Source organism: Coregonus clupeaformis, chromosome 1, assembly GCF_020615455.1.
Source record: "Coregonus clupeaformis isolate EN_2021a chromosome 1, ASM2061545v1, whole genome shotgun sequence".
Taxonomy (NCBI): domain Eukaryota; kingdom Metazoa; phylum Chordata; class Actinopteri; order Salmoniformes; family Salmonidae; genus Coregonus; species Coregonus clupeaformis.
Genome location: NC_059192.1, coordinates 84,289,362 through 84,303,692, shown reverse-complemented (window position 1 = coordinate 84,303,692; position 14,331 = coordinate 84,289,362). Strand labels below are relative to the sequence as shown.

The window sequence follows — 14,331 nt, the reverse complement described above, 5'->3', positions numbered from 1 at the left end:
TTAACGCATTTGAGCCAATCAGTTGTGTTGTGACAAGGTAGGGGTGGTATACAGAAGATGGCCCTATTTGGCAAAAGACCAAGTCCATATTATGGCAAGAACAGCTCAAATAAGCAAAGAGAAACGACAGTCCATCATTACTTTAAGACATGAAGTTCAGTCAATACGGAACATTTCAATAACTTTGAAAGGTTCTTCAAGTGCAGTCGCAAAAACCATCAAGCGCTATGATGAAACTGGGTCTCATGAGGACCGCCATAGGAAAGGAAGACCCAGAGTTACTTCTGCTGCAGAGGATAAGTTCATTAGAGTTAACTGCACCTCAGATTGCAGCCCAAATACATACTTCACAAAGTTCAAGTAACAGACATATCTCAACATCAACTGTTCAGAGGAGATTGCGTGAATCAGGCCTTCATGGTTGAATTGCTGCAAAGAAACCACTACTAAAGGACACCAATAAGAAGAAGAGACTTGCTTGGGCCAAGAAACACGAGCAATGGACATTAGACCGGTGGAAATCTGTCCTTTGGTCTGATGAGTCCAAATTAGAGATTTTTGGTTCCAACCGCCGTGTCTTTTTGAGACGCAGAGTAGCTGAACGGATGATCTCCGCATGTGTGGTTCCCACCGTGAAGCATGGAGGAGGAGGTGTGATGGTGTGGGGGTGCTTTGCTGGTGACACTGTCTGTGATTTATTTAGAATTCACACACTTAACCAGCATGGCTATCACAGCATTCTGCAGCAATACGCCATCCCATCTGGTTTGTGCTTAGTGGGACTATCCTTTGTTTTTCAACAGGACAATGACCCAAAACACACCTCCAGGCTGTGTAAGGGCTATTTGACCAAGAAGGAGAGAGATGGAGTGCTGCATCAGATGACCTGGCCTCCACAATCACCCGACCTCAACCCAATTGAGATGGTTTGGGATGAGTTGGACCGCAGAGTGAAGGAAAAGCAGCCAACAAGTGCTCAGAATATGTGGGAACTCCTTCAAGACCATTGGAAAAGCATTCCTCATGAAGCTGGTTGAGAGGATGCTAAGAGTGTGCAAAGCTGTCATCAAGGCAAATGGTGGCTACTTTGAAGAATCTAAAATCTAAAATATATTTTGATTTGTTTAACACTTTTTGGGTTCCTACATGATTCCATATGTGTTATTTCATAGTTTTGATGTCTTTACTATTATTCTACAATGTAGAAAATAGTAAAAATGAAGAAAAACCCTTGAATGAGTAAGTGTGTCCAACCTTTTGATATATTTTGTGTGTGTATGTGTATATCTTACCGAGTGTTCCTCTGAGTCAGAGGTCTGGGAGGTGATGACTGGGTTAAACCTGGCAGGAGAGAGATGACTCAGCTTCTTCCTCATGGCTCGGATCTGCAGCAGGGCCCGGAACGCTGAAGATGCATTATAACATGCTTAAGTATTGATGTGAAGGTCTTATGTAGCATTATAGACTCACACAGTCTGCAGATGGGAAAGCAGTTAGCCTGCTAACTGAGCATGTATTAGGTATTGCTATGAAGGTCCTGAGCATCTATTAAGTATTGCTATGAAGGTCTTACGAATGCCAATGTATGGCTTACAAAGGTCTTATATAGCATCATAGACATAGACTCACGCAGTCTGCAGATGGGGCAGCAGTTGGCCTGGTAGCGGAGTGTGTCGGCGCAGGCATTGCAGAGACACAGGTGTCTGCAGGGCAGGATGAGTGTGTCGCGGACATCCGACAGACACACCACACACTCCGCACTGTTATCACTGATCTCATCATCCGCAACCTGGGGCCAACATAATCAATCAATTAATCAAAACATAAATCAATCAATACGTCACTACATCAAAACATAATTTACATTCACAGAGCAGTATGGTAGCTTGAGCAAACAATACTGTAAAAATGATTGCATGTCTTTGCATATTCATAGGTTGCACCTCCGTCACTCGGTCGAGTCATGCCATCGTTATGAACGTTCTCAAGCCACCCTCTACCGGCGGCTCCATAGTGGTGCCCTAAAGTGGTGATAAACCCAGTCATTCTGGAAGGAGGCTAACTATTGTTTTGTCTAAATTACACTATAGTGCCTGGAAATAAGATGACATTGCTAAAGTAGTCAAATATTTAGTAGGAAACAACTTTGCCAGCATTATCATGTTGTCAAATAGACATGGAAATGTCATTAGCTAGCAAAGTTAGTCGAAAATAGCTAGCAATGCTAACGTTAGCTGGCTAAAATCCAATGGCCTCAGCTCAATCTTAGCTAGCTAGCTAACGTTATACTGCATCTAAAGTCAATCTGGCGACATCAAAATGATGACAAAAGGTTTTCCTACTAGTTATTTGCCTCCTTTTGAATGTCATTGTATTTCCAAGCCACTGTAATGCGCTTTTTATGAAACCTTCATCAGCGCTCATTGACGATGCATTGAGTAGAACGCTCAGTCGGGCATCAGTCCAAAACGAAGGTTCAAAACAATATTATGACAAAACATGCAATCATGAATACTCTAACCAGTTCTACAGAGAGTGATTTGGAAAGTTTTTTAACAAAAAGCGTTGTGGTCACTAAAAACGTTAAATTATACAGTAATTTTGGGTATAATCAACAGTAAAATACTAAAACTTTGTCACGCCCTGACTCAGGGGACTCTTATATGTTGAGTCAGGGTGTGAATATTCTATGTTGTGTAAAGCTATGTGAATGATCTAGTATGTGTAGATCTATGTTGGCCGGTGTGGTTGCCAATCAGAGGCAGTTGTCGCTCGTTGTCTCTGATTGGGGATCATACTTAGGCAGCCTATTGGCACTCGTTAGTTGTGGGATCTTGTTCCGTGTATAGGTTTGTTGTGTGTTCTACCTTAGGACTTCACGTTTCGTTTGTTTATTGTTTTGTCGTGTGTTTATTCAGTTTAATAAACATGTACGCATTTCACGCTGCGCCTTGGTCTGACCCGTCCTTAAACGAACATGACAAACTTTTACTGAAGCATACTGTAAATTAAGAGCTATATTTGTTGCACCCGTGAGTGAGGATACTGTACCAATTTAACTCCCATGTGGTTATAGTGCCCCATCTATTTGTATAGGGAGAAGAGTTACAGGGTGTGTTGAGTGGTGGTGTCCTGTCCTCCCAGGCTGTTGGTCTGGTGTAGGACCACATAGGGTTAATTTAGTGGAATAGGGTGGTGGGTTTTTAATGAGGGTAGTGTTAGATGGTAGGGTACGTTTTTTCCTTATTTTGTGTCACAAAGTATAATGGATTTATACACAAGTCAACCGCCATAGAATAAGAAAAATTTGTATAGGGCAGGGGTTCCCAAACTTTTTCACTCAGGCCCCCCTTCCAGCATTGGGGAATATCCCGTGCCCCCACGTGCGCGTGTGTGCCACGTCTATGGGCACAAGCACTATTCATGACTCAAACTGTTCACACCCCTCTTGTTGACGGAGAGAAAGGTTTAAATCTTATTTGCAGGTTCAAAGCTTATTTTCTGCAATTCTACAAATTTTTCTCATGGGGTGCAGAATTTCTTTTGTAGTTTTAAAGCAAATTTTCTTGTAATTCTATACATTTTGCCATGTCTAATGTGTATTCATGTGATATTTGAGTGACAAGAACATTACTACAAAATCTATGGCCTACAAAAACTAGCTAAAAAACGTTAGCTGACATGGGCTAGTTGATCGGGACATTTCTGATGTGTTATAAATAGCTCTCTAAGGTATGCAATGACTGACATGACAAGAGGAAAACTGATGATGCACTACTCAAGAGTAAGAACTAACTGTAAGTCGCTCTGGATAAGAGCGTCTGCTAAATGACTAAAATGTAAAATGTAAGAACAAAAACTATATTTTTGGGGGTGGAGGGGGACCTTTGCACACCCGCACCCCCCTGCCGACCCCTCCGCCCCCCAGGGGGCGCACCCCACAGTTTGGAAACCACTTGTATAGGGGACAGATTGGAATGGCAACAAGTCTTAAACCTTAAATGGTTGAGAATTTTGCCATGTCCTTTTGGTCTTTTTGCCCTGTAATCACAGCCAGTTTGGAAGCCTTTGTGAAGGCCTCTAGAAGTACAAGTGATATAAACACCAAATATTCATTAATAAACCTACTGTAATGTGTAAACACTTTACCTAGCAGCCAACCTGCTTGCACCAATCTCTTGTAACTACAGTAAAATACAGTGAAATACAAACCCCTCCCCTCAATAAATGTCATTAATTCATTCATTTATTCCGATTTACTTTTTAACAGTAAGATAAGGTCATAACACAGTACTTGCTTTGATACCGTATTTATATTACAGTAGGTGTACTGTAATATGAAATACATCATTTTACTTGCCACTGAGCTGCCTGTAAGCTACTGTCAAATTCACAGTAACCCCTTTACAGTGTAGTCCCTAAACAACCAAATGATCAGCTGTGTACCTTTGATTCTTGGCTGTTGTACTTGTTCTCAATGCCGTAGATCTCCTGAAGAAGGTAACTCACTCCATCTACCTGGAGAGGAGAGGAAACATGTTGGTGATGAGAGAGAAGGTTTCAGTATAAAACATACCAGGAAGGATAGTGAAAGGAGGAGCGAGAGACTGGAAGAGAGAGAGGGAAAAGAGAGGTAAGCAAGGCAGGAAAATGGGAGGGTAAGGTACAGTTCAGAGTGAGATGAGAGCAGGAGGAGAGAGAGAGAAGAGGAGGACTTGGTGGAAACAAACTCACCACTTGCTTCTGCTTCAGAGGTTTGACACAGTAGCTTCCGTCCATGTGCTGTGGAACAAACAGTAGATACTTAGCCAATGCTAGTCCCACTGGACACAGACATCAGTTCAATATCTAGTTTTGATTTACAATTGATTGGGTTGTCAACTAAGGTGAAATCAACAAAACATTTAACCACGTCATTGGATTGTAAAAGTTGGATGAAAAAAAGGCAAACATTCCCCAAATTCCTTTACGTTGATGACTCCAATCAGTTTTCCACCTTGATTCAACGTCATCATATTTTATTTTTGTGTTGAAATGGCATGGAAACAACGTTCATTCAACCAGTTTGTGCCCAGTGGGATACTTTTACATTTACATTTAAGTCATTTAGCAGACGCTCTTATCCAGAGCGACTTACAGTTAGTGAGCGCATACATTTATTTATTTATTTTTTTCATACTGGAATCGAACCCACAACCCTGGCGTTGCAAATGCCATGCTCTACCAACTGAGCTACATCCCTACCGGCCATTCCCTCCCCTACCCTGGACGACGCTGGGCCAATTGTGCGCCGCCCCATGGGTCTCCCTTTTAAATCCAGAGTCAACCACATCTCAAAACATGATAGACAAACTTTAAATAAATTGAACACTTGACTTACAATGCTACAGCACATCAGACTACAAGCTCCTTACCCTTTCAAAGGTGGCCAGGAGGACATGGGAGTGACCCATTTGATCATCCTCCTCGTCTACTATCGCATGAACGACCATGGGAAACACATCCTTATCCATGTCAAACAGCAACTAGAAAGAGGGAAAGAGAGAGAGAGAGAGAGATAAAAAGAGGTTATACACTACTGAAACACACACACTTCCTACTAATATGAATAAACACACACTCACACACACACAGCCCATACCTCCTCATCGGCCCACTCTGACAGGTTGACGGAGTGCGAGGGCAGACAGAACTGCTGACAGACTCCTCTCTTAAAGTGCACCATTTCTGACTGGAGAGAGCTGTCCTGGGGAAGGTAACTACAGGAGAGATACACACTCTTAGAAAAATAAGGTGATATCTAGAATCTTAAAGGGTTCTTCAGCTGTCCCTATTGAAGAACCCTTTGAAGAACCCTTTTTGGTTGCAGGTAGAATCCTTTTGGTTCCAGGTAGCACACTTTTGGGTTCCATGTAGAACACTTTCTACAGAGGGTTCTATATGTTACCCAAAAGGGTTCTACCTGGAACCAAAAAGGGTTCTCCTATGGGGACAGAGGAAGAACCCTTTTGGAAGCCTTTTTTCTAAGAGTGCAGAGAGATAAACACACAAGCACAGACTTACATTGGCACTCCGTTGTGGAACTCCTCTATAGCTTGATAGTAGATGGTGATGGCCACCTGTGTGTCAGCGTCGAAGGTAAACTCTATGTTGTAACAGGCTTTGCTTTTCCCTGCCACGTCCTCCCCTGGCAGCTTCAGGTCCTCACTACACCTGCCATACCACACCGAAACACAGCTAGCATCATCTACACGTCTTTACAATTAACAATGTGAGAGTAAAGGGAGTAATCACGGGAACATTTTTACATTTACATTTTAGTCATTTAGCAGACGCTCTTATCCAGAGCGACTTACAGTTATTTTTATTTTTTCATACTGGCCCCCCTGGAATCGAACCCACAACCCTGGCGTTGCAAACGCCATGCTCTACCAACTGAGCTACATCCCTGCCGGCCATTCCCTCCCCTACCCTGGACGACGCTGGGCCAATTGTGCGCCGTCGCATGGGTCTCCCGGTCGCGGCCGGCTACGACAGAGCCTGGATTCGAACCAGGATCTCTAGTGGCACAGCTAGCACTGCGATGCAGTGCCTTAGACCACTGCGCCACTCGGGAGACCCAGAACCAATGAGCAAAATCCTCCGGCCAGCTACTCGAATTTGGTTCTGGGGGGAGAAGTGGAGATGTTGGCTAATAATACACAGACTAAGTGAAATAATAATAAAAGGGATATAAACTATAAATAAATAAATAAATAAATGGTGTGTTGTGTGAGAGACACTCACCGTACGAGCCTCAGTGTATCCTTACGGATGTTTATAAGGCTTCGTAGAGTCTTCACTGGCTCCTGAGGAGGCGGGGCTGCATAGGGGAACTGTAAAGGAACCAATCACAAAAGGTCACATCAACAACAACAACAACAAAAGGGTCACATGATCTGATCAACTAATCACCAAGCCCTTGATCAGTTGAATCAGGTGTGTTAGTGCAGTTGAAGGTTTAACGTGTAGTGATCTTGATCTGTGGTTGTTATACTGTACCTATTTTAGATTAATGCACTTACTGTGAACTTAAGTCATTCTGGATAAGAGTCTGCTAAATGAATGAATGCACTGTAAAAATGTGTATAGAATAACCTTTGAAACCCTATGGAACATGCAGTCCAGTAGGAAGGGAGGATGTGGTTAGATACCTCTACACCCCTCTTCTGGGGCTAAGGGGAAGTGTGTGTGTGTGTGTGTGTGTTTGTGTGTGTGTGTTTGTGTGTGTGAGTGTTTGTTTGTGTTAATGCGTGTGTGCGGTTTACAGGAAAGGCTCCTGCTGGGCCCAGATGTGTTTTAATACTGAATAATGTGCCATTCATTAAAACACACACACAGCATGAAAATTCTGCTATGGGATCTGTACAGTAGGAATGACAAGGCTGTTTTGCAGTACAGGGAAGACGCATGCACACACGCACACACACACACTTCCCTCTCTCTTTGCAGTCTGAATGTGACTTTATTACAGCAGTAAGCTGTTGTCTAAATCTCCAACATCACCGGCCTGTGTGCTTATAGAGAAAGCTGTCGAGGTCCAGCCATACACACGGACACACACACACAATATAGGCTATACATATCCAGTGTAGGGGGACTAGACCTGTGCTGCAGATCACAGTTAACAACTCAGGGAGAGAGGAGAGATGGAGAGACATGTAGTGAGTGGGGTAGAGAGATGTGGTTCTGCATTGCCATCTGCTTAGAGAGGGCAGTATGCCTCACATAACAGGATATGAGAGAGAGAGAGAGAGAGAGAGAGAGAGAGAGAGAGGAGAGAGCGTTTGAACCGCTTTAAGCTGTTATGACCCCATTCCTGAAAGCTAAGACTCTCTGGAGCATGGATGTGCTTTCTGTTCCCCCCATAAGAATATAGTTGAATAGCCCTGTCATAGCCCTTCTAAGGATAGCCTTTCCACTCCCTATTTAATCTGGTTCGAAACAGGTTTCCTGATTGTCACAAGACTGTTTTAGCCCACTGTGTTAGCCCATAGCGATTAGTTCAGGAAGCTAACACAAGTCTTCAAGTCTCCAGCAAGGTTAATCGAACCACCTCGGTTACATTTCACCTCCCTTTGACCTCATACTCAGAGATCACGGCACCAATATAAGGCACCAATATAACAGAACGGTTTTGATATCAGGTCTACTGCACAACAACACTTTGTGGCAAACAGAAGCAGACAGTTCTGTGTACCCCATTTAATGAGAGTGCAACAGAGGTGGTTTGATGATCCATTCATGTGATGAGTAGCCACATAATTACCAGACTTATTACCGCGTGTAGCGAACCATTCATGTAAGCTCGCGGGATCAGGCCGAGTCTATGTGATGAACAACCTTGGCTGAGACATGAAGACGTGTTAGTTTGACTGATGGGGTTCTACCCCAGGTCTCCTGTGCACCAGACAAGGCAACTTTTCAGATCTCAGACAAGTTACTCAGGTAAGCAAGGCAGGAAAAGGTGTGGTCACCGAACCACCTGTGTTACACTTCACCACCCTTTAACCTCCTCCTTGAAGAGACCCAACCAAGTCACAGGGTTAGGGTTTTAGCTCAACAGGCTAACTCATTCTTAAGCCAGTCAGTCACATGTTAACCTTATAATGACTACAATAAATCAGCCCTGGCATTTCTAACACACCGGCCCATTCTTTACCTTGAGGCCCCCACACCCAACCATTATTTTCCTCCAGGCCCCCACACCCAACCATTATTTTCCTCCAGGTCCCCACACCCAACCATTATTTTCCTCCAGGCCCCCACACCCAACCATTATTTTCCTCCAGGCCCCCACACCCAACCATTATTTTCCTCCAGGTCCCCACACCCAACCGTTATTTTCCTCCAGGCCCCCACACCTAACCATTATTTTCCTCCAGGCCCCCACACCCAACCATTATTTTCCTCCAGGCCCCCACACCCAACCATTATTTTCCTCCAGGTCCCCACACCCAACCGTTATTTTCCTCCAGGTCCCCACACCCAACCGTTATTTTCCTCCAGGCCCCCACACCCAACCATTATTTTCCTTCAGGCCCCCACACCCAACCATTTATTATCCTCCAGGCCCCCACACCCAACCATTTATTATCCTCCAGGCCCCCACACCCAACCATTATTTTCCTTCAGGCCCCCACACTGGCCCATTATTTTCCTTGAGGCCCCCACTATTAGCCAGATAATGATACTTTTGCACAAAAACAAGTTAGACAGGCCCACTGGGCTAAAAATGGACCAGCCTATCTGGCATTTTTTTTGCATTTGCCCGAAATGCCAGATAGGCTGGTCCATTTTTAGCCCAGTGGGCCTGTCTAACTTGTTGTTTTTTGCACGAAATTATCATTATCTGGCTAATAGTGGGGGCCTCAAAACTAGACTGTGTAACACAAACGAACACGTTTTCAGGTCTCAGGCAAGGTTCTCATCACATAAGCATGGATCACCAAACCACGTGATTAACCTTGCTGGATCTTGAAGACTTGCATTATAGTAGCAGATGGGGATCCGTGAAACTCACTCCTCAGCCTGAAGTGTCGCCCCTTACGCAATTGAAAAATGTATTTTTTAATAGCAGGATGGGTTGGAATGCTTCAGGAGGGCGGTCAGTGTGTTTTTGAGGCAGAAGTCCTGAGTTCGAGTATGTGTTGAATAACGGGGAAGCGGTACTTGTTAAGCAAGCAGCATGTCGTCCTTTACATGAACTTCCTGAACTTATCCCTCCCTATAAGCTTTAGCTAAGTGGGCTAACACAGTCTTGTGACATGCAGGAGACTTGGTTCGAACCCAGTCAGTCACAAGAGCAAAATTAAATAGGGAGTGGAAAGGCTATCATTAGAACGGCTATGACAGGGCATTTCAACTATATATTTATGGGGTTCATATTTTGTTTTTTTGTGACACTCCCTTTTAATGCAGCCTGCAATCATCATAGAGGGAAACAGAAGGCACGTCCATGCTCCGGAGAGTCTTAGTTTTCAGGAATGGGGTCATAGTAGCTCGTAGCCAAAACAGTTTAAATGCTAGAGCCAAATTCATTGGAAGAAAATAAATTAAACATGCCACATTGGCTTCAGAAACCGCCATAAGTTTCTGTTTACCAAAGGGAGCATTTGATTCTATCTGTTCTCCTCTACCTTTCCTGGCTGGCAAAGTACCAGGATGTTGTTTCTGGTTTTGAATCTGAATTTAGAGAACTGAATTTGAAAACTGAATCTGAATGCATCTGAGAAATTGAATATATGAAACTTTGATCAACTTGAAATTATAGTTTGTAAACTTGATACACAGACAATTAATGCAATATCTACCATTTTGAAACTGAACATGCCTATATAAATATTGAATTTGAATATTCAATTGAATTTAAATATAATTTTTAAATGAATGCAATATTCATTCAATTCCACTTCAATTCATGAAATACAGGTTCAATTTACGAATTCAATGATTCAATTTGGGCATTACAAATATCCTAATACAAATTCAAAATGATTAAATTCAAATACAATTTCTGTTGGCACTGAAATCGCTCCATACCACACCCTCAGTCACAGGATTCTATGGTATTCCCCTCGTCCATACAACAGAGATGATGAGAATTGGGATCGGAGGTATTTGGAACAAATCAAGCCTGCCGCCCAAATGGTACCATATTCCCTATATTGTGCAATACTTTTAAACAGGGCCCATAGGGCTCTGGTCAAAAGTTGTGCACTATAGTGAACGAGGTGCCATTTGGGACCCATTTCAACTCTTCCCTTATGAGTGTTTGACACACAGTGGAGTGAGTTTATATAGCAAATGGATGTTTCCCCTCTAGTATGTGCTGTGCTCTCTAGACCTGGAACTCAGACTGTTCTGAGCGTCATAGCCAGGTCATAATGTAGACTCCCCCCTCTGGAGGACATAAAGCTGAGCTGCATTCATCATCATCATCATCATCATCATCATTATCATCGTCATCATCAACAAGCATGTCTTAAGAATTAGACAGACGATAATGTAGCTGGAGAGTTAGAAGGTAGTGTAGTGTAGTGTGGTGTGGTGTGGTGTGGTGTGGTGTAGTGTAATGTAGTGTAGTTTAGTGTATTGTATGGTAGTGTAGTGTGGGGCAGTGTAGTGTAGTGTAGTATAGTATAGTATAGTATAGTATAGTTTAGTGTAGTGTATGGTAGTGTAGGGTAGTGTATGGTAGTATAGTGTAGTTTAGTGTAGTATATGGTAGTGCATGGTAGTGTAATGTAGGGTAGTGTAGTGTAGTATAGTGTAGTATAGTGTAGTATAGTGTAGTATAGTGTAGTATAGTGTAGTGTATGGTAGTGTAGTATAGTGTGGTTTAGGGTAGTGTAGTATAGTGTAGTTTAGTGTAGTGTATGGTAGTGTAGTATAGTTTAGTTTAGTGTATGGTAGTGTAGTATAGGGAAGTGTAGTTTAGTGTATGGTAGTGTAGTGTATGGTAGTGTATGGTAGTGTAGTTTAGTGTAGTGTAGTGTATGGTAGTGTAGTGTAGTTTAGTGTAGTGTATGGTAGTGTAGTGTAGGGTAGTATAGGGTAGTATAGTGTAGTTTAGTGTAGTGTATGGTAGGGTAGGGTAGGGTAGTATAGTGTAGTTTAGTGTATGGTAGTGTAGTATAGTGTAGTATAGTGTAGTGTAGTGTATGGTAGTGTAGTGTAGGGTAGTGTAGTGTATGGTAGTATAGTGTAGTTTAGTGTAGTGTAGTGTATGGCAGTGTAATGTAGTGTAGTATAGTATAGTTTAGTGTAGTGTAGTGTAGTGTAGTGTAGTGTAGTGTAGTGTAGTTTAGTTTAGTGTAGTGTATGGTAGTGTAGTGTAGTGTATGGTAGTGTATGGTAGTGTAGTGTAGTGTATGGTAGTGTAGTGTAGTTGAGTGTAATGTATGGTAGTGTAGGGTAGTGTAGTGTAGTTTAGTGTAGTGTATGGTAGTGTACTGCAGGGTAGTTTAGTGTAGTGTATGGTGGTGTAGTGTAGGGTAGTATAGGGTATATAGTAGTGTAGTGCTCTCCTGAGTGGCGCAGTGGTCTAAGGCACTGCATCGCAGTGCTAACTGTGCCACTAGAGATCCTGGTTCGAATCCAGGCTCTGTCGCAGCCGGCCGCGACCGGGAGACTCATGGGCGGCGCACAATTGGCCCAGCGTCGTCCAGGGTAGGGGAGGGAATGGCCGGCAGGGATGTAGCTCAGTTGATAGAGCATGGCGTTTGCAACGCCAGGGGTGTGGGTTCGTTTCCCACGGGGGGCCAGTAAAAAATAAAAAAATATATATGTATATGTATTCACTAACTGTAAGTCGCTCTGGATAAGAGCGTCTGCTAAATGACAAAAAAAATAAAAAATAAATAAAAAATGGTATAGTGTAGTTTAGTGTAGTGTATGGTAGTTTAGTATAGTATAGTTTAGTGTAGTGTAGTGTATGGTAGTGTAGTGTAGTGTATGGTAGTGTAGTGTAGTGTAGTTTAGTGTAGTGTATGGTAGTGTAGTATAGTATAGTTTAATGTAGTGTATGGTAGTGTAGTATAGTGTAGTGTAGTGTATTGTAGTTTAGTGTAGTGTATGGTAGTGTAGTATAGTGTAGGGTAGGGTAGTGTAGTGTAGTGTAGTGTATGGTAGTATAGTGTAGGGTAGTATCGTGTAGTATAGTATAGTTTAGTGTAGTGTAGTGTATGGTAGTGTAGTGTAGTGTATGGTAGTGTAGTTTAGTGTAGTGTATGGTAGTGTAGTGTATGGTAGTATAGGGTAGTATAGTGTAGTATAGTGTAGTTTAGCGTAGTGTATGGTAGTGTAGTGTAGTGTAGTGTATGGTAGTGTAGTATAGTGTAGGGTAGTATAGTGTAGTTTAGTGTAGTGTATGATAGTGTAGTGTAGGGTAGTGTAGTTTAGTGTAGTGTATGGTAGTGTAGGGTAGTGTAGTGTAGTTTAGTGTAGTGTATGGTAGTGCAGTGTAGGGTAGTGTAGTGTATGGTAGTGCAGTGTAGGGTAGTGTAGTGTATGGTAGTGTAGTGTATGGTAGTATAGTGTAGGGTAGTATAGTGTAGTGTAGTGTATGGTAGTGTATGGTAGTGTAGTGTAGTGTAGTTTAGTGTAGGGTAGTGTAGTTTAGTGTAGTGTATGGTAGTGTAGTATAGTGTAGTGTAGTGTAGTGTAGTGTATGGTAGTGTATTGTAGGGTAGGGTAGTGTAGTGTAGTGTATGGTAGTATAGTGTAGGGTAGTATCGTGTAGTTTAGTGTAGTGTGTGGCAGTGTAGTGTAGTATAGTATAGTATAGTATAGTTTAGTGTAGTGTAGTTTAGTGTAGTGTATGGTAGTGTAGTGTAGTGTATGGTAGTGTAGTGTAGTTTAGTGTAGTTTAGTGTAGTGTATGGTAGTGTAGTGTAGTGTATGGTAGTGTAGTGTAGTTTAGTGTAGTTTAGTGTAGTGTATGGTAGTGTAGTAAAGGGTAGTATAGGGTAGTATAGTGTAGTATAGTGTAGTGTAGTGTAGTGTAGTGTAGTGTATGGTAGTGTAGTGTATGGTAGTGTAGTGTAGTATAGTGTAGCGTAGTGTAGTGTATGGTAGTATAGTGTAGGGTAGAGTAGTGTATGGTAGTATAGTGTAGGGTAGTATAGTGTAGTTTAGTGTAGTGTATGGCAGTGTAATGTAGTGTAGTATAGTATAGTTTAGTGTAGTGTAGTTTAGTGTAGTGTATGGTAGTGTAGTGTAGTGTATGGTAGTGTAGTGTAATGTATGGTAGGGTAGTGTAGTGTAGTTTAGTGTAGTGTATGGTAGTGTAGTATAGTGTAGTTTAGTGTAGTGTATGGTAGTGTAGTGTAGGGTAGTATAGTGTAGTTTAGTGTAGTGTATGGTAGTGCAGTGTAGGGTAGTGTAGTGTATGGTAGTGCAGTGTAGGGTAGTGTAGTGTATGGTAGTGTAGTGTATGGTAGTATAGTGTAGGGTAGTATCGTGTAGTTTAGTGTAGTGTATGGCAGTGTAGTGTAGTATAGTATAGTATAGTTTAGTGTAATGTAGTTTAGTGTAGTGTATGTTAGTGTAGTGTAGTGTATGGTAGTGTAGGGTAGTGTAGTGTAGTTTAGTGTAGTGTATGGTAGTGTAGTGTAGGGTAGTATAGGGTAGTATAGTGTAGTATAGTGTAGTTTAGTGTAGTGTATGGTAGTGTAGTGTAGTGTAGTGTAGTATAGTGTAGTGTAGTGTATGGTAGTGTAGTGTAGTGTAGTATAGTGTAGTGTAGTGTAGTGTAGTGTATGGTAGTATAGTGTAGGGTAGTGTAGTGTA

General features: G+C 42.3%; 1 protein-coding gene across 5 annotated transcripts in view; it reads right to left on the bottom strand.

Annotated features, from left to right (window-relative positions):
- LOC121575530 (E3 ubiquitin ligase RNF157) overlaps positions 1-14,331 on the bottom strand; it is a 63,612-nt gene that overhangs the window by 21,830 nt on the left and 27,451 nt on the right. For all 5 annotated transcript variants that reach the window (XM_041888701.1, XM_041888694.1, XM_041888718.1 and 2 more), the window contains exons 3-10: positions 6,787-6,875; positions 6,064-6,213; positions 5,642-5,759; positions 5,415-5,525; positions 4,735-4,782; positions 4,447-4,518; positions 1,630-1,789; positions 1,293-1,405 (exon numbers count right to left, since the gene is read on the bottom strand). In XM_041888701.1, coding sequence (XP_041744635.1) covers positions 1,293-1,405; positions 1,630-1,789; positions 4,447-4,518; positions 4,735-4,782; positions 5,415-5,525; positions 5,642-5,759; positions 6,064-6,213; positions 6,787-6,875 — 861 coding nt within the window. The remainder of the gene's footprint in view (positions 1-1,292; positions 1,406-1,629; positions 1,790-4,446; positions 4,519-4,734; positions 4,783-5,414; positions 5,526-5,641; positions 5,760-6,063; positions 6,214-6,786; positions 6,876-14,331) is intronic.